Source organism: Topomyia yanbarensis, chromosome 3 (genome assembly GCF_030247195.1).
Source record: "Topomyia yanbarensis strain Yona2022 chromosome 3, ASM3024719v1, whole genome shotgun sequence".
NCBI lineage: Eukaryota > Metazoa > Arthropoda > Insecta > Diptera > Culicidae > Topomyia > Topomyia yanbarensis.
In genome coordinates, this window is record NC_080672.1 from 51,396,892 (window position 1) to 51,418,026 (window position 21,135).

A 21,135-nucleotide genomic window follows, 5' to 3' on the forward strand; every position below is an offset into this window, starting at 1 on the left:
TTGGTCACAGTTAGTGTGGCAAGCAAAACTAATATGAATTCCCTGATAAGCAATTGTATAAGAAATTGGAAAAAAATGCAAACATAGTAAGTCTGAACATGCTTGCAAAAGTGCAAGCTGTTGAAATTTCTAGAACGGCTGGCCTTTCTTTTTATGGCTCTGGAAATACATTCAAAATGATCGTACGTAACCAATCGTTTATGCTGCACGTGATATCGTTCGAGACTTCAGCAACTGGCCGCTCATTCGTAAATGTACGACATTAGGTCTTTCTCTATTCGGACGGAGCTTCGTGGAGCTTTCATTGCACTGTGTAGCTGCGACTGAATTCCAAATGTGGCGTCCATTTATTTGGTGGCTGCAAATAAATATTAAAACCAGCTGCTGCTGATGACAGAGCTACCGCGACAACACCCAGCAACGGTCGATTTTCAAAAGATAGAATATAGTAAGTGGATGGAGAATGCGTGCTTGGGAGGGCAGTGAAAACATAACAATTTATGGCGCGCTCTCATTGTTAGCGTTCGTGCCCATTGGATTGTGGAGCTTTCATTCGGCATAGACAGAAGGAGTTGCCACAGTGATGCAACTCTTTTTATTGCTTTTCGTGTAACTGGCACTGCGACGAAGATAAAAATGAGAGCGGTCTAATAACCACAATTTAATGCGAGCTGACAACCGTTAATAGCTACGAACGTCCTTGGTTTGTTAGTATAAATATTACAACTCGTGCGAACGACATAACACTAAAATTTTAAAAAGAAATGTGTCATGATTGCGGTACTCAATTTGGTGATTTTTGTAGCAATACGATCCCACTGTTCTAATTGTGCATTGTACGACACGTCGGTCGTTTTACAGATTGATAACACAGCAAAAACTACCAGTAAACAGCGTCCTTTGCGCTTAGTAGCCCACCGCCCCTCTTGAAACAAAACAGTTGTATCAAAAACACATTTCCATCGGAAGCCAAGCACGGAGACCTGCGGACCACCCAAGCCGTGTAACTCATTTCTTATCGTGCTGTTCGTGTTTCTAGCTGCTGCCGCCGTTTCAATTCGAGTGTGAATGGAATTACAAATGAAACCCACTATTAATTATTTTTAAAAGCGTTTCCAACTTCGAATTCATTTTATTATTTCCATTATTTCAGCCCGACACATTTCTATTATGGCTTCTCGCAGAAGCTGTAGCCGGTGTTAGCTTCAATCCAGCTCAAGTACGACGTAACCCGGGCACTGACGCTAGGATATCTTGACGCGCACGTGATTCCATAGTTGATCACTCCAATGGCGTACGTTTTGCCACTGGAACGGTCCACGTACAACATGGGTCCACCGGAATCGAACTGGCAGCTGTCCTTGTCGGGCGTATAGGTACAGATCTGATTGTCCTGCACCACGTTCATCCCGGACAGTTTGGATCGACATGTGGCAAGATCGATTACCTGTAGATCTACCTTCTGAAGATCAGTCGCCATGGCACCACCAAAATCTAGCGTACCCCAACCGAGAGTGGTCAGGTAAACGTAATTGAAGTTCGCACTAGCGTAGATGTACGGTAAGCAGGCCCGGTTGACTCCGGGATTGAAGATGATCTGATCGGCCGTTCTGACAAGAGCTATGTCGTTTGATTTCGTCGTCGGGTTATAGGCCGAATTGACAGTGAAGGTGGAAATAAGCATCGCTTTGGCATAGGGTGTATCCGATCCGGTTTGCATGTTATGGTCACCCACCAACAGGGCGGAGTTGGAAATGGAGCGTCCGGAGATGCAGTGTGCTGCCGTCAAAGCATGCCGATCGGTTACTGGATGGAAAGAAAAGTTTAGTTGATTTATGGGTATGAGTTTGGTGGATTATGCTTACTAATCGTTGCGCCACACACTAGAGATTTGGATGAAATTTCAATGATTGCTGCTGTCATAGGGAACTCGTTCGGTTGAGTGGATTCTCCGCCCACTATCAAGGGCTGAAATAAAGAGTGCATTGTTTAGTACAACTTCAATATCGTGGGAAAATAAAAATGACGGCAGATTTAAAGCCATATCAAATCGATTTTTTAAGCGATAAAAACTGGTATACCCTTTAAATATCAAAGTATCAGGTGTTCGCGTTGCCGTAATGAATTGGAACAGTAAATCAGTCGACAAATTTCTATGCTGTAATCGCACGTTATTGCCACAAATTATAATCTGTGGAAATAATAAAATGGAAAACAGCAAAGAATCAATGAATTCCGGAAACATTTATTTTATAGTGAATGACAACTGGTTCCATTCCCTGTCTGTATAACGAGTCCGGATCGACTATTGTGAAATACTTGTGAATATCCATTTTGAAAGCTGTTTTAACATATTTTAAAATATTAACCCTCTTTGCGAAAACCAGTGGAATTGCGTTTTTTCATGCCTGAGATCGGAATTAAAATGCGTTCTAGCGTAAAGAAAATTTTAATTGGTTGAAATAAATACGGACAATGTTGAAATACACAAACAATGCTTTAAAATCAGATTCTAAGATGGTTGGCATCAACAGGAAATTTTTTAAGCATCTTCAATAAGTTTTTTCTATTCCAGATTTTGAACTCGCTGAAATCATCAGGGAAATATAATTAAAGTACGATTCTTAGCACTACTTGATAAGAACGAATGGAGCTTGAAAGCAACTTGAATTGGGTATCCTGGAGAAAAATACATTTTACTTGGACACTTCTGTCCAAGTAAGACTAGACTGTTCATAAAAGAGCAGTGGCAAATAGGTAGGTCTGGTAACACACGTTGATAGAGAGTTTTAGTTGAGCTCAAGAGTTAGTGGTGACGGCCTGGCGTACGCGTGTATGGAAATAAAATAAAGCGTTTAGAAACCAAATTTCCGGGGTTTGTTATTCCAGCTTCTACCCAAAAGATAATTTTGATCTAGATCTGCTTCAACTTATCCAGATGAAAACCAAGGTTTATAAAATATTGCTTAATTTTGCCCCAAATACTTTCCCGAAAATACCAAACCTCCTGGAAGTAAATTCAAAACACTAGAGGTAATGGTAGTTTAAAGTAACTTACTGGCCTCACGGGTTGGCCCGAAACCGTAGTAGGTGACGCAACGAATGGTTCCTCGGCAAAAAAGAGGATCTTCACACGTATTGACAAAATACGCACATAAGATCCGCCGGATACGCACAAAATTCTTTTTTTATTTATTTTTGGTTGAGACAAATGTCTAAGACTCTCACAGCTCTGTTTAAACAAGTGAAATAAATTAAAATAGAAATTGGCCAGTAGACTTCTATTCTGCAACCGTTCAAATACTACTCACCGTCAATCGAGTACCGCAGTCACACATCAGTGGTACAGCAGAAATTTGACACCGGAAGCGTCCACCAATGGACTGGGTGGAAGTTTGCAGTGCAATAACCAGCCTGTTCCCGGTTGAAGCTACGTTGAACGTTTCCGTACCGCATCGAACTTGTGCATCGCCCAGGTTTCTGTCTCCGCTAGGTGAAACCAAAACTTTATCATAGTAACAACCATAGCTGGACGGTAGATACATATCGTAACACTGAGCATAGAGGTAGTGCCTGGTGGGAGCTCGAATCGTGAACCTGCAATTCGTGCCACCTGCGTAGAATCCTCCCCAATTTGGTGATTGAACGAATCCGACTGTTCCTGAGGGGTAGCTGGCAAGGAAATTACAACCGCCGTAGGAAACCTCACCACTGCACAAGTTAAGTAAATGAATTAAAGCATTCAAACTAACGAATAGCCACATTTTACACCCGCGTTATCGCCCAGAGGTTGTTATCGATTGGAAAAACTATTCTCAATCGTCGATAGTATACTACAAATCAAAGCTCGGCTGGTACGTTCACTAAGGAGAACTGGGTACATTTTTTCATTCATCCAAATAGATTTAGCGCGTGAAATTGACTAAGAAAGTGTTATCCTTTTTTAAGATAATGACAATCGAGGTACGACTATACGATCGATCGCTGCCTTCTACTATGGAATGCAGTATAAAATGCACGTCGCATTACGATAAAATGGATTCTATTAAGAATTAGACTTAGAGAATATTTTCTCGGGCATTAATGATCGGTTTGTGTGGTAAAAATTCGTTTAGTCCATGGTATTCGAGTTTACGTCACCGTGGCTCATGGCACTCCATATGCTCATAATACAGAGATTTCGAAATGTCAAATCTTAAAACACATTACATACTACGGAATACCAATACACCTTAACAGCTTCATCTAAACAGCATATAACTGTCACCAATGACTGTTCACAGTTACGATTGTGTAAGCAGCAATGCACAGTGGTCCAGATCGCTAATTTAGGAGGAATTTTTACTTTCTGGCAAACCTGTATAATTTAGCCGTATCATGTCTTAGGATGAATTTGTGTACTTTAGAAGATGCTTCTTTTTATTGGAATAGTTATTAGGGTGGTTCTAATTTATCTAAAATACGAAAATAAACTTTTTACTGATGAAAGATAGAGCTCCACAGTCTTCCACAAAGTTGTAAAGTAACTTATTTTGAATAAATTTGTTGAACATATTAAAGCTCTATCTCTTTTAGTTTTTGTTATACAAGAAATTTAAAAAAAAAAGATTAGGGTGTTCCTGAAAAAAACGTTTTTTTAGTATAACTTTCGTATCTTTTACTTTTTGTTAACACAACCTTTGAACAGCTTATTGAAAACTTCAAGCCGAGTATTTTTCTCCAAGACACCGAAGGTCTAACTTTTTTCTTTAAAAAGTTATGGACACTTTTCGTTAAAAAAATAGCCTATTTCAAGGCTCAATATCGCTGATGCGGGCACCTAAAATTGAATTCTGTTTCCGCCACATAAAAGACCATACTTATTAGTATATTTGAGCAAAAATTGGCGAATACGATATTTTTTTAAAATTTGCAATTTAGATTTAAAGTTTGTAGTTTTGCAGGTTCAACGCATTAAAGCATTTACACACATATCGTTGTATTATGAAAAAAAGCCACTTTCAAATATCATTCTCTCATCGCAGCAAGCTTTGCATAAGTGAAACGACTGTCAAAAAAGGTTTCTGATTTTATTCGTTTTAAATAAAACTAGTAAATATGGATATTAGTCGAAGAGAGTTGGCGAATTTGCTTATTGCTGGTAAAAAGACAGATGAACTGCTTAAGTTCATTACAAGTAGTAATCCAAATGTAAAATTGAGACTTGTTAATGTTCGAAAGAAATTTTATATTTTGTTAAAACAACCTTTGAACAGCTTTTAGAAAACTTCAATCCACGTTTTTTCATAACTCTGAAAGTCTAACTTTATACTTTCAAAAGTTATGGAAACTTTTCGCTCATAAATAGCCCTTTTTCAAATGTCATTATCTCTGATTGGGGCAAATAAAAGTAAGTTCGGATTGAACCATAGAAAAGAACATACTTTTAAGTATATTTGAGCAAAAATTGGAAAATATTATTTTTTTTAAGCATGTAATTTTAAAGTTACTAACCAAAGTTTTAAATTTTATCGCATAGCGACATAAAAGAAATTGCCTAAAGCCTTTGTATTTCCTTTTCTGTTTTGCTTACATATCAACAATACAGAATGTGTTCATTAAAAATAATTTGGCTATGACAACAATTTATGATTTATATAAGGAGAATTTATTCAATGCCAATTAATTCAAAAGTAGATGCATTGCATTTTCAGGTATATCCAGCGGTGCTCGTTGAATTCGACGTTTACATTTAAGAGAAATTATAGGATCTGATGAAACAAGAAGTCTCTTGAAAACGTCATCAAGATTGACGAGTCGATCGAATTTGCGTGCGTGGAATTCTCGGAATCTGCGAATACTTTTATTCCTGGTTTCTTGAACTTCTTCACTGCACATACCTACTGGCAGCATGTTATGTTGAATAATGCTTCCTCCATGGACCAGGAGTTTATGCACGGTTGGTGAGAGAGCGTACCAACCATACAGGCGTACATAAAGCAATCGTGTATCTTCGGCGTAACTCCGGTAAGCATCCGCGTTAATTCCCAATTTGCTGTTGATGATTGTTAATAGCACATACATACGTTCTAGCAACATTTCGTCCAACCCGGTTTCTTCTGCAACGACATCTCGGTTTCTGAAAAATTTTCGAGCTGTGTTACCATCGTTAGAATTTCCGCCACCTGGCAAAGGTTCGCTAATACGAAGACCTAAACGGTCACGTAACGCTTGTCGAATTTTTATTTGTCGTTCCTTAAGCTCGCTGGTATTTTTGCCTACGCGCCAACGCGGTTTTGCTAGAGCTAAACGGTAAGCAATATTCAATAGTAACTCCATTGCTCGTATTAATGCATGTAAAGGTGAAAAAACATATAAACTATCCGGTGGATCGCTGGCTTCCAGTAAAGGATCATTCAATCGCTTTCCGGAGCGTTTGCATATATAACACGCTTGAGACGGTGTGCCTGTTACGTCATTCACTACCTTCGTATCAACCATGGAAAATATGAAGCTTGAACTAATCGGAATCTTGCGCATATTAACATTTACTATAGTCGGGACTAATTCATCGATTTGCTTGTTCATCGCGGCAACTTCATCCTTTGTTAGTTCAGGATTTTCCTTCTTGAAAATTAATTTTACTGGTCGGCACAGGGATACTGAAGATGGAAAATCATTATTCCAAAGAATGCAATCTCTTGACTCATCTTTCCGGCGACTAACTACACGTAAAGGTACTATAGATAGAGCAAATATATGCGAATCGTTATACTCGAATAGTTCTCCATTTTCATCTTCGTCAACGCACATTTGCTTGTATCTATGTTCAAGTGGAAAAGAGACTGTCAGTCAAAGTTTAGAAGAAAAATAATGTTGCCTACCGGGAATGGTTGCTGCTTCCATCGCAGCCCCACTTAAAGATAACAAACGTATTATCCTCAGGATGCAGTGGTAGAACTCCAATATTCAGAAACGAGATGAGTCGTTCCACGGTATGGTTAACAAGAGCTTGAAGGGGAACATACGCACAAGAAGGCTGAACAGAAATTCCTGAAAAAAATTGTTGATTCAGGGACGAATCTTTGAGAATAGTACATACCGATCGGATAGCATAGTTTCTTTTCTTCTACTATTTTATTATACGCGGGATAAATGTCCAAACCCTTCTGCATAACTGAGCTGCGTATGTTTTGGTACTGCGCCTTAGAAAAATCGTTTTCACAAATAAATCTAAGTGCCTCCTCCGCAGTAAACGCTTCTGCAATCGGGACAGCCATAGATCCTAAATTCTCTACGGTAGATCTGACGGGACTTTTCGACAATCGTTCGATTTGTCTGCCAACTAAACGGAAACCAGTAGAATTAGCGTTGACGGCTGACGCTAAACCAAGTTCTTCCGTGGAATACTTATCGCGCAACTTTCCTAATCTTTTTATTTTGGCTCTGCGACATATTTCGGAAAATGGTTTCCTCTTTCGGCCTTTACCTTTACCTTCGACTTCGAATCTTAGCTTTCCTTCAAGCCACACAAAATTTTCCAGCTCAAACCGAATTTGCGTGCGCTTACTCCGAATCCACAACCTTCTAAATTCCAACATGAAGATTTTTATTTTCTTCCGAGCACTAACAAGTCTCAATTTTACATTTGGATTACTACTTGTAATGAACTTAAGCAGTTCATCTGTCTTTTTACCAGCAATAAGCAAATTCGCCAACTCTCTTCGACTAATACCCATATTTACTAGTTTTATTTAAAACGAATAAAATCAGAAACCTTTTTTGACAGTCGTTTCACTTATGCAAAGCTTGCTGCGATGAGAGAATGATATTTGAAAGTGGCTTTTTTCATAATACAACGATATGTGTGTAAATGCTTTAATGCGTTGAACCTGCAAAACTACAAACTTTAAATCTAAATTGCAAATTTTAAAAAAATATCGTATTCGCCAATTTTTGCTCAAATATACTAATAAGTATGGTCTTTCATGTGGTGGAAACAGAATTCAATTTTAGGTGCCCGCATCAGCGATATTGAGCCTTGAAATAGGCTATTTTTTTAACGAAAAGTGTCCATAACTTTTTAAAGAAAAAAGTTAGACCTTCGGTGTCTTGGAGAAAAATACTCGGCTTGAAGTTTTCAATAAGCTGTTCAAAGGTTGTGTTAACAAAAAGTAAAAGATACGAAAGTTATACTAAAAAAACGTTTTTTTCAGGAACACCCTAATCTTTTTTTTTTAAATTTCTTGTATAACAAAAACTAAAAGAGATAGAGCTTTAATATGTTCAACAAATTTATTCAAAATAAGTTACTTTACAACTTTGTGGAAGACTGTGGAGCTCTATCTTTCATCAGTAAAAAGTTTATTTTCGTATTTTAGATAAATTAGAACCACCCTAATAACTATTCCAATAAAAAGAAGCATCTTCTAAAGTACACAAATTCATCCTAAGACATGATACGGCTAAATTATACAGGTTTGTCAGAAAGTAAAAATTCCTCCTAAATTAGCGATCTGGACCACTGTGCAATGAATGTTCAACAACGAATTAATTATTCAACACAATACATACTTATAATTCAACATTAAGATTTTTCAACAAAGAAGTAAACAACAATTTGGCCAACAAGAGACAAGCTACGACGAAATTATGGACGAAGATGACATATCTAATAATTACGAACTGAAGAAATTCACAGGTGTTATTAGGCGATCACCACCGAGTAAAAGGATCTTCATGCACATGGCCGGTGAACAGAATTCTTTAGATTATTTTTATTTTTATCTCTAGAAAGAAAAGGCTTACTGGTTTCGTTAAGTTTATTTACTTAGTTCTACTAACACAGCCACGTAATCAACAAAAATTGATATTTATAAGTCGGCAAAGCGGCAATTGGTAAGTTGATTTTCAGTTAATTATTTTTCGTGTATCTGTAAACAATCATTACTCCTTACCTAGTCTTGGTACAGCATTCGGTTGCGAATTTTGTCCTTGTGAATCGACAGACTTCGCAACCAATTCTATTTTCTAGACAAAACTCTTCGACATTATATTTTCTAGGGAATGTTTTAGTTAAAAGCTATACAACCATGTTGGACTCCATCTGATTACAGTAAGCATCGTAAATAGAACTAGTGGGTAGTTATGTTTTATTTTGGGAATGATTTATCAGTTTAATAAATTTTCTTCAGTAGCAGTAATATAATCCTTAATTGCATAGGTCTTAAAATTGTTAACGACTTTAAGGAGTCGTTCATTCTTCTGAGCGTATTCATTAGAGTGACAGGAAAAAATGACCCCTATCGGCCCATGCCTAGTCCCACCAGGAGTACTTGCTTTAAAGTTGAAGCAAATCGGACTAGTCTAGCTACCGGACCAACCTACCTGAATTTTTTATGGGATAGAAAACCCACTAACTCGCATTTTCGCCGCTAGGTGGTACTGTATGCATCGTATTAGCATTGTAAGTGAAAATAAGAAAGATAATTTAACTGCCATGCAAAACTGACTCAGACATCACTTCGTTAAAAGTTTAAGAACTTCTTTTAACAAAGCCGGATTAACAAGCTGTCTTCGACAAAGTTGTAGGAAATTGAATTATCTTTCTTATTTTCACGTACAGTGATAATATGATGCATATAGTGCCACCTGGCGACGAAATCTGTAAATTGTCGAAAAATCTTATACAAACTTCAAGCACGTTGGTCCGGTAGCTAGACTTGGCCGATTTGCTTCAAATTTTGAGCAAGTACTCCTAGTGCGACTAGGAATCGACTCAGAAGTGGGCCGATAGAGCTTTCAAAAATTCATCATTTTTCTGGGCACACTAGTATTCATTCCTCTGTGCGGCTCTTTCTCCAACACTTAACAGGAACACTTTCGCCAACGCACTACCAGCTTTCTATTCCAAACGAAGTTCGTCAATCATCCCCCATATTCCTCCATATTCCCTGCTCCACCAAGTTTCGACAACCGGCTATGCCAGGATTCGGTTAGTTGTTCTTGGCAGGTAATTTCTACATTGCTATACACAGACCAAAAAGATGGTGCATGGGTGCATACGAAGACAGCGGAGACTAACTAGCTAACGATGCTTTCAATCTAATGACATTCAGCCCAATGGTCCAATGACCCATTTGGCCTTATGACCCATTCGGCCTAATGGCATTCGGCCTAATGACCCATTCGGCCTATTTGCATTCGGCCTAATGACCCATTTGGCCTATTGACATTCGGCTGTATGACCCATCTGGCCTAGTGCCGTTTGGCCTTGCAGCATTCGGCCTAACGGCTTTCGGCCTAACGGCTTGACACCAAGCACACCACCACCCGACGCGTCGTGATGAGAAGAACAGGAACGGAAGGGTTGTAGCACAGACCTACCAGACATGACACTCGAGATCACCAAAATGTTCAAAAATTTAACGGTCTTTTCAAACGTTAGATTACCATTTCCGTAATTTTCCGTGCTCTCCGCAAGAGGCGCGCGACCGTATGACATGATTGATAAAAATACCCAAACACATACCATTAAGCGTCCGCGTTTTGTTATTGCTGTTATTGTGCTAAATGAACCATGTTAGGAACAAACAAAAATAAACTGGTGCTCTACAATTAATTGTAGTAACCGTTCGTCTTGAAATCAAAACTTTAAGTTGCTTTCTGTATGAACAAAACGAGGGTAAACTTTAGAGGAGCAATGTATGCAGGAAGCAGTGACCATCAAAATGCACCGCAAAGACGATGATTTTGGCAAAGTTCGCAATTAATTCAGCATGTTTTTCTGCTGGCCATCAAATGAGAGTCGATTAGGAAATTATATGACACATTGTTTAGAGTTAATACTAATTTGGTTGAAAATAAAATAATAAAAATCAAATGGCATTGTGTGGAAACATTCTCTTTAATTTCAATTTAGTCAAACAAGCACTTTCCACAATCTTCAGCACAACTTGTGGGGAACAGTCCACATTACAGCACGGATCAAATTGTCCTCATCGCTTTCTGTGTTTAATATAATCCTTTCTAGCCAACATGACCTACCCATTGCTCAGTTCCCTCATATAGTGGAGTTGTCTGTAAAGAAGCCTCTACCTTTCCTAGAATTCAACCATTTTGGAATACAAATTTAAAGGTCTAATTTGACTTTCGTTTAATTGATGTTTGTTGTTAGGTGCATTTGCCCATAATAACTACTTACGCACACCAATGTACCGTCTTGTCAAATGGACAGATGTGTCAAACAGATGATATAATTCAAAGAATCGCCACGAGGCGGCGATAATGTCTCAAGCGAATTTAAATTGTAAATGATGATCACGTTTTATTCAGTGAACTGTTCTCAGTGTCATGTCTGGTAGATCTTTGGTAGTAGCTTACAACGAGAGCTAGACGATGAGTAAGAAGATTGCAACGATTCAGTCGTTGTATCGTTACAATTTAAGTACAACTTGCCGAGAATGATGGTCTGGAAGGTCCTTTCTCCACTCCCGCACAAAAGACCGGGACGACTGCTGATCGCTGTCAGCAAGGGCTCTACTTTGGCGGGGTATCTAGAACTTCTATAGTATCAACTGCGTATGCACTCAAGTTCGACACTTTTTCACAATGGCGATGCTTGCTATAGCGGCATTACCGATAGCTTGGGAGCTTTTGACAGAGTCGTAATGAACCGAGTTGAATCAACGGATTGCATGCTTCTTCTGAAGACGGAGAGAAATCGGTCGGCGTGCACCACATGTCCGGGGTACGGCTATCCTCAAATTCCCTGACCAACATGCCTTGCGGCTATGTATTTAACATCCAAAGTATAGCCATACAGGGTTTATAAGCTGTATGGCTGTATTTTGGGTGAATATGCTGAAGTCAGTACCTTTTTTATGTAAGCGGAATAACTTTTATCTCCTCGTTGCAGTTTTTTCTTTTCTGGCTATTTGTTTGACTGTCTTCTTACTCACGCTGGGATGAAAGTGGAAAAGATTCAACCAGGGTAACGGTGTAGGGGGTAGAATCACAATAATGTTGTTATTATCAACTAAACTGCCTCTTATCTGCACTATTTGCGATCTAACATTGGATGCCGACCGTGAGATGGTACAAAAGAGCAATCATCTTTTATTGACATCTGGCAACACGCATCAAAAAGGAAATACTAACAATATTCTAATTAAATATTTCTTCTAATGAAAAGTAATTTTTAAGAAGAAAATATGTTTTGCACCTCTAAAAATATATAGAAGCTAAATTTATTGCTACGTCACTAAGCATTCGTTCTTCTGGTTTCAGTTTATACTAAAGAGAAATTCGTAGAATCGATTGAAAGTTTTGGTATCAAATGAAAAAGAAACAAGTGTTTTCTTATCACCTGATGACCTGATGATGAGAGCCAATCCTTGCGATGATGTTTCAGTGGAGGTTGAGAAGTACCAGGATTCGTCCGGGTTGGATTAGATGTATACAATTTTTGGCGGGTTATTTTTGCATGTGTCACGAAAACACGCAAATTTTGTCAGCTTGACATATTGCTTGTACATCCAAAATAGTTTTGCGCGATATTTCTCAAAACGGCTCACTTATTAATTATTATTATTAGCACCACATTTTTGTAAAAGCACATGCATTCGAAAAATAGAGCGCGCTGATCGGATAATGCCGACAGTGAAATATAGATGGCGCTACTGTCTGGGGAAATTTGGTGGTTAAGTTTTATCAATTGCGGCCTTCAATGGTTTTTTCCATAACACATAAACAAGCAGAAAACACTATTAAACATCACAATAACAACAGCACAAATAATAATTGTGAATCGATTGATGCGTTATACATTTAACAACATTAAATATTAAAACCGGATCGAGTAATCGATATAATCAACTAATCGGTAAAAATAGAATAAAGTGAACCAAAAACATTGAAACAGCGGTGTACAATTACTAAGAATGTACTAGATATTTCTACAATTGAAACGAATGTAACCAGCCATGGAATCATAGTTTGGAGAAATGAGAAAGGCACAATTGCCTTTCTCATTTCTACAAACTATGATTCCATGGCTGGTTATGTTTGTTTCCAGTGGCGTAGCCAGGGGGGGGTGGTTTTGGGGGTTAAAACCCCCCCCCAAACCAAAATTAATTGGATTGAAAAAAATTGATGCTGACGAATTTAATTTAATATTCCACAAAATATTTTTGGAAAAATATTCTCTGATCACTACATTGAGAACTGTGTTTAAAGCGTCATGAGAACTTTTGGAAAATTGTGGAAAGGGGATCTTGTAACTTATCTCTTAGCCAAAATCCCATAATTGTCAAATTACTTCAATGTAAAATAAAATAACTGTCTGAATTAATATGAGCTCATTTTTGGAAAGATGCTTCAAAATATGGATTAGAGACAATTTTTCGAATGGGAATCTAAATTTGAATAGGTTGATTGCATATAAAACATAAGCTTGTTTACCGAAAACTTACATACATTTCAACATTTGCTGAAAATGTATTTTTTAGATTGTGTAGAGTTTAGACAACAATTCAATATGGTTAACAACAAGAATAACATTTCAGAAACTAGTTGAAAGCTGATGTAATTTTGTCTCTAGCAGGTCAGGATCGGTTTTATGAGCATTGGATTTTTGTTGTATTATCGACTATATGAATAGCCTCTTAGCAGGATGCAATGAATGGCGTACTAAAATTTTGTGTGCCACGTACTAGTACTGCAAGTTGTGAGGGTGACTAATGAAGAAAAGTAAAATTAATGCTCGATAAATTTTTAACGGTCACGATCACATTCATTCGAAACTGCCAAATTTCGATGTTAAGTAACATTGAAGAATTTCAAAACGTAAAACTGTTCATCTGCTGATAGAATAATTTTGACGGTAAATCCTCCTAGAAGTAATTATAGACAAGAATTACTCTTCAACCAAATTTGGGTCGAGACTTAATGTCTCCAGCAAAGTTTTCGAAAGTGCTATTTCAAACAACTTTGTCAAAGACATAAATATCCCACATATTCAGAGTATCGAAATATAGTAGTAGAAAACCTTTACAACAAGCTATTCTGAAATTACTGTATTTGATGAATCTCTTCTGCGGTAATTAAAAAATTAATTCACATTGCGTTCAAGGTGCCTTTGAAGCTTACAAAAAATAAGGGAACTGGATTTCAAACAAATAATTCCCAGATATTAAAAGGACTCAAAAACACAAAGGGTGATTCCATTTTCAGGAGCTAACATCAATTCGGCGCTAGCATAGTCCGCCCACCAAGTTAGTGTCGGATTCTGATGAGATGAAGTCGAAACGAAAGTTTCAGTTCCATCCATCCATAATTTAGTTATAGGTTTTGTGTTCTCAACTCGCAATGATTGTTTCAAACAATTTTATCCGTAGCGCAGAAAAAAATAGTTTTCACCTAAATTTTTCTTCACTAAGAAGAAATATAGCAGGCCCAGTCCATTTAAATCCCTATATGTTGAATTCATGTAGCCTTCATATTTTCAACAAAATTGTTTGAAATGACATTATCAAAAACTTTGCTGAAGGCACCATGTCTCTTAATATTTTTGAAAAATTAATTCACCATAATTACCTCTAATTATTCACCATAATTACATAATTACTAAAATTTCTATATCAAAGCAGGCGCTGTTTTATGTTGATAACTTCCCGAAGTTGTCAAACCTTCAAAGTCAAGGATTATTAAATTAGGTGATCTTGAACGTTGAAAATTTTTTAGATCATTTATCCCACTTTAAAAGATCGCAATTTTTGACTTCATTGACATATTATACAAGAAAATAATCTATAGAGGTTTGAAAACTGTTCCATGTTGATCCTTCTTGTTTGTAGACTGGAATGACATCTGTTAGACTTCTTATATTTTTGAGTTTTCAATAATTTATCAAACTCATATTAAATTTTAGCATTTTTTCAAAAAATTTGCGATTTTCATCAAAACCCCCTCCAAACCAAATTTCTGGCTACGCCACTGTTTGTTTCAATTGTAAAAATATCTAGTACATTTTTAGTACACTTTGCATCTAAGCCTATTCAGCATTAGTTCAATGTTTCTGCTAATTTAGTCATGCGAGAGTGAGTGTGTGAGGAGGGTGAAAACCCACGAACGAACCACTCCCTAGCCTAATCTGGGATACCTTGTGATATAGCGGTGGGGATGGGGTTGAGAGCAGGAGAGGCATGAGTGATGAATGGGGTGGTGGCCTGAGTGGGGTGCAATGAGGGGTGATCTAAGGGGAATTGAAAGTGGTGAAGACCAGTGAGGCGAAGGGGGGCTGTAACCCCTCTCCGTACACCCCCAGCTACGCCCCTGTTAAAATCCAGAAACCTTATGCCAGTCGAAAAATTAGGTTGACGATTTTCAGTGATTGCATATATGTGTGGTCGCACTCTTAAACTCGTAACTCCGGAACAGGAAGTCGGATCAACTAAAAATTCAATTGTAGCATATGGGAGCGTTATACCGTTCATTTGAAACTAAGTTTTAGCAATTTGGTGCAGCCATCTCTGAGAAAAGTGAGTGAGATTAGAAAATATATACACACATACAGATATTTGCTGATCTTGACGAACTGAGTCGAATGGGATATGACATACGGCCGCACAGTGGCGGGTCTTCAAGCAAAAGTCGGACAAAACCTTAAATGTTACCTAATTTGGCTGAAAATTACAATTTAAGCTATTTTTGAGGTGCTGAGCTCATTTTTGATGTCAAAAGGCGTAAAATATTAAATGCATTTTTCCATACAGTGTCATTGAACCTTTCTTATAACTATGATCCCGTTTTCATGATTCATCATGCGCCTGCATATCAGCAACAAAGCTTCAAAATCTCCTTAAACCTTTTTGCGCACCTAGGCGCAGAACGAGACCATGATATTCGAAAAGTAGAGGTTATTTCCCATAGAATGTATACTCTGTGATCGTTCAGAAATGATTCCGAAATTTGAAATGAAAATCATTAATAAGTCCGTACTTTGCTACGTTTAAAATCATGTTAAAAATCGTGTTCTTATCCAATGTTCATAAAATTTTGAATATACATCATTCAATACATGAGAAATTTAGGAAAATTATGAAATATCAATATTTCAAAAATAAATTTTTGAGGTTTTGGCCAGCCTCCAGCCACTGTGGGCCGTCTTGGCCGGGATTAGGTTGACGATTTTCAGGGTAATTGCATATCCTTTCTATACGAGAAAGGCAAAAAACAACCGAGATGAATATATAATGTTTTTTTGTTAAATTTGGCTCTTTACATTTATTTTCACTAGTTTTCGAACACAACATCAATACATGCGCCTTAATTGGTTAAAAGTTTGGTTTTGACATTGTCAATGGTCTGTGGTTTGCTGCCGTACGCTTTGCTTTTCGAACAACCTCACATAAAGAAATCCGTATGGATGATATCTTCCGATCTGGGTGTCCTCCCCTTTAGGTTAAAAACTGAGATATACAAATATTCTCTCTTTTTGACAGGGTATTTTCATTACAGACGTTGATTGGTTCGATTTGCAGTATGGCGCTTCGCACCGTTCTGATGGAATCAGTAATCTATACCTAATATAGTTCCAATAATATCACTCTTTTTGTACAAGTTCCAGTACTACGGTACTGTGGACTTCAGTACTGGTAGTTTCAGCAAAAACCGATATTTAAAGATTTTTTCGAAGTAATTGGCGAGAAATTCTTCAAACTCATTTGAAAACATTCAATGGTGTGATTTTAGAAGTAATCTTTCATATGCTAAACCAGTGTTTCAAATAAACCACACATTTCACTCCAAGAAGCCTGTTTCCAAAGGAGCGGTGGAAACCAATCATTGTTATGCACGTTACTGGGATTGAATGAAAAAATCAAAGCAATCAGAGTAGGTTTTGACTCTTTGGTTTGCACTCCTGGTTTTGGCTCCTCTGTCGCCGCTTATAAACCGAATTTAATTTCAAACTTTGCTAACAGTCCTTCAAGATTTGTACGATTAATTTCTCAATTACCACAGCAGCACGTATATATTGAAGCAAGTCCTGTGTTTTCAATTTACTTTTCTTTAGCAAATACATGATTATAACAACAGTCACGGGGAAACATATCTCAAATCCAGTGAAAAAATATTTCTGCTGCAGTGATGAAATCCAAAAGTTCAAAATGCATACTGGAAGGATGCAAAACAGGTGTACTATTTTTTACTGTAATAGTTTTGCTTTTGTGCATGATAAATTGAAAATTAAAAATCTAAATTAAGGTGAAGATATGTGGAAGCCACGTTGCTAGGCACCGATTGGCTTGTTTACATTGCGAAAAACTGAAATCTGAAGTGAAAATTCAAGCGCACAAATGAGAGTTTCCGAACATTTTCCTTTGGTCATCTGCACATTGGCAGAAAATTTGAAGTTTTGTTAGTAAACGATTAAAGTTTCGGGAGTGTTTTTGCAGTGGTGTGTGATAAAGTGCATTTGAAAAAGTGCAATGAAAACGAGAAGAAGAAAAATAAGAGTGTTTCGAAAAGGAACCCCATGTGAAGAGGGGTGATATTTTCGCACAAAATAGGAGCTACAGATGGCATTCCGTCAAAAATTCGGATTGATTGTATAGGAAAATGTTCTAGCTTCCTTAAGTAGCAGTTTCGTGGCACACCAGCAAGGTTAGTGTGTTGAAAAACGTATTTTTATATTTGCTCATGTCAGATACATGGTTAGGCAGGGGAGAGGGGTGTGTGCGGCGTAGCAGCTATGTTGTGGCTCGCATGTATAATGTCCTTAAGCTCAACATCGGGCTTTTAAACTGTATGCTGCAATTATAATCTAGTAACCTGTTTTCACTCCTCAGGAGCCAAAAAAATCATGAGCGATGAAATCATGGATTGTAATGATTTGTCAAACTGTGGTTTTTTCAACGCATGCTGAATGGAGTGGTTTTTGAAACACTGTGCTAAACATAACATATTCAATGTGTCTTCAACATAACAGTACTGAAACCTATTACGACTGCTTTTTCCCTTCTTTATTTTCGCAATCAGGCGCGCTTTTGGAATCGATAACTTATTGGAAGCGCGATCCGATAAACCATTTGAACATCAAATCAAAGCGAGAATGGTATGTAATTTTTCATAGAAAAATACAGGAACATTTTCGGGCAGCATGTCACTTGCCATGTTACATTCCCACTTCTACTCAAAAGTGCAACACCCGTACTTCATTGCTCCGGAGTATTTCAAAGAATAATTGCAATTAATAAATTTCCATTTTTTTATTTCGACTATAGAGGTTTTAATCTTAAGGTCATTCGTCTCTTCGCCTTAGAAAAATCTCTTAAGAAAAATCTCTAACCCTATGTGCGGGGTAGGGATTTGAACCCAGGTGAGCTGCGTACAAGGCAATCGATTTAACAACTACGCTATGCCTGTCCCCAATTAATTTCCAATGAATTGTTCACATCTACTCTCGCCCATCTACAGCGATCTTATTTAGCAGCATGAATTGTTTGATCCTCTCCTTTGAGAACCATGGTTCTTTTTTCTGCTTCTATTACCGTCAGATGTCCCTAAAGAGACTAGAACAGTAAAGAGACGTTTGGAATTCCGATTTAACAGTCAAACCATTTTTCGAACAAATATCGTCAATATCTCAGAAACTGCTCAACATATTAAGTTGCTTCATTTGCCGAAATTTTGTGTTTAATTAGATGTGACAGTTTTGTAGGACATTTTGAACTTTCAAAACATCTTGAAAAGAAGTTATAATGAAAAAAAAAATTATCGGTATTTTCTCCAATAATGCTCTATATCTCAAAGATTATTAAAGATAGACTATTACCAACTTCAGTTATGTTTCTTGTAGAAGAATTTAATACAATTTTGCAAAATACATTAACTCGCTATTATACGAGAAATAAATTTTGAATCTCACTTATAGGAGGAATAATCATAAACCTTTTGACTTAAAAAGATGGGGCATCTCATTGTCATAAATTCTTCCGAAGGTAGTATATTGCTATAACTAACCATTTCGAAGTTATTCAAAATGATCTCGTTTTTCGCGTTTGAAACCACCGTGCGACCTCTTCCAGGTTTTCTTCTGCTGGGAAAAATTTTAGCAGATGTTCCTTCCGACATACTACTAAAATGCAGTAGCGAAGAAAACTGAACTATCAATCGCGCTTCTGAAACGGACCAATCACTACTCACCGTCAATCGAGTGCCACAGTCGCACTTCAGCGGCACGGCAGTTATCTGACATCGGAAACGTCCACCCGTGGATTGGGTCGAGCTTTGCAGAGCTATAACCATCCTGTTCCCGGTCGAAGCTACGTTGAACGTTGTCGTACCGCATCGAACTTCTGCATCACCGAGGTTGCTATCTCCGGTAGGTGAAACTAAAACTTTATCAGAATAACAACCATAGCTGGACGGTAGATACATATCGTAACACTGAGCGTAGATGTAGTGCCTGGTGGGAGCTTGGATCGTGAAGCGACAATTCGTGCCACCCTTATAATAGTTGCTCCAGTTCGGTGATTGAATGTATCCGACTGCATTCGAGGGGTAGCTGTAGGCGTAATCACAACCGCCGTAGGAAACCGCACCACTGCACAACTTAAGTAAGTAGATGAAATTTAACAAACTAACGAACAGCCACATTTTGCACGAGCGTTATCGACCACAGACTGTTATCGATTGGCAAAATTATTCTCAATCTTCGAAAGTATACTGGAAATCCTTATAGAAATAAAAGATGCTATTCCAGTTGTGCAAATATAACGATACGAAGCTGAATTAACGACCTGTAGCTGTTATTGCTCGGCCTGTCTGGCGTACAATTCATGTTTACATGCTGCTAGAACTATATGTTCTCCACAAAGGGTTAACTTTGTAGGGTAGTCTCGGATGAAGGTCAGTTTGTTTGTTTGTGGTCCTTGGCTTTTTTGTGACAATAAATCATTATGTTGAAATTTCAGTGTGGTGCATGTGGTTGTTATCATAAGATATGCGAGAAATGGTTGCAATATAATAAAGAGGTACGTTATCTGTCATTATCGTCCGAATGATATTTGCAGATTGTACTCGTGTTGAACAAGCCAATGCAACCGGAGAATGTAAGTGTTGTTACGACTATCATTACCTGGAAATGATTAATGGATGTCTCTGCTGGTTTATGTAGTTGAATTCTCGGCCCATTGTAGCGGCTTCAGGTTGTTACAGTTGGAACATTACATTTCTTGGAAAGAATAAATACTAATCTCGATTAGTTCTTTCCAGTATCAATACTATCTTTGTTTCAACAGAGTGATATATTTTTTTGTTTTCTTATTTCGATCAATTTGTTACTCAAAATCCCAATGGAAATTTTTTAGAGCAAATTATTCCAAGATGCACGTGCCACTAGGCTGTACAAACCGATTCAATCCACCTAACGGGAAGATGGAGCTTTTTTGATGCCATCAAAAACATTTGTTTTAAGTAGGTATCCAACGTAGTTGAAACAGATTGGTGAAGTTTCAAACATGATTTCCATTAAACGGGTTAACAGGGTTTTAAAAGATGTCTAGAGCAATTCGGCTTACCATTCTAAACTCCATATCATAGCAGATGTTAAAACATACTCGAACTATGGCCTGATGGATATGAAAACGAGTAGTGCGCGGCACTGATGTCATAATAGAATAAATTATTATAAATTTGAAAATACTGGCGCACTTCTTGTAATTTAATAAATAATTTTCTTTCTTAGTGGTGAGCAATAGTCAGGTTTACCTCTGTCCCTTGCTGATCATTCCGTCTGCCTTTTCCCTCGCTTGTGTTTGTCTCCATGTCGTCGTCGCTAGAGCTTTGATTTTCACTGTTATATGTTTGGTGCTTTCTGTGATTTCGAGTAACTCTGGTATAGCCGTCTTCTTTCTTGTTTATTTATTCTCTAGTTATGCTAACTCTAGGCTTGGAAATACCGTAGAATACTGTTTGTCCGGCATTAATGTTTTGGTCGGCTGTTTCGTGGTGTTGGTTGTAGTAGATAAATTTTTGTTGTTGTTTTAGCGCATGGCTTACCGTAGTGTGCCGTCTGGTTACAGAACTGGTACGTGGGCATCGGCCCAGGGTATGTGCGTAGCGTTCGTTGTATGTAGTTAACACCTTGAGATG

At 37.7% G+C, this 21,135-nt stretch overlaps 1 protein-coding gene across 1 annotated transcript; it reads right to left on the reverse strand.

The window, feature by feature from the left end:
- Positions 1–1,097: 1,097 nt before the first annotated feature.
- LOC131691856 (venom serine protease-like) lies at positions 1,098–19,741 on the reverse strand. The gene is made up of 3 exons (XM_058978530.1): positions 19,186–19,741; positions 1,866–1,968; positions 1,098–1,806 (listed from the first exon to the last, which is right to left on the reverse strand). The coding sequence occupies exons 1-3, from the start codon at positions 19,636–19,638 to the stop codon at positions 1,169–1,171; spliced, it is 1,194 nt and encodes a 397-aa protein (XP_058834513.1). The 5' UTR covers positions 19,639–19,741; the 3' UTR covers positions 1,098–1,168.
- Positions 19,742–21,135: the final 1,394 nt, after the last annotated feature.

What these genes read in the sequence shown, in the direction of transcription:
- LOC131691856 (XM_058978530.1), bottom strand. Translation starts at nt 19,638, where the DNA reads ATGTGGCTGTTCGTTAGTTTGTTAAATTTCATCTACTTACTTAAGTTG. An exon ending in ACTGTGGCACTCGATTGACG is followed by an intron (nt 1,969 to 19,185) that starts GTGAGTAGTGAT and finishes TCTTTATTTCAG; the next exon opens with CCCTTGATAGTGGGCGGAGA. An exon ending in AGTGTGTGGCGCAACGATTA is followed by an intron (nt 1,807 to 1,865) that starts GTAAGCATAATC and finishes CTTTCCATCCAG; the next exon opens with TAACCGATCGGCATGCTTTG.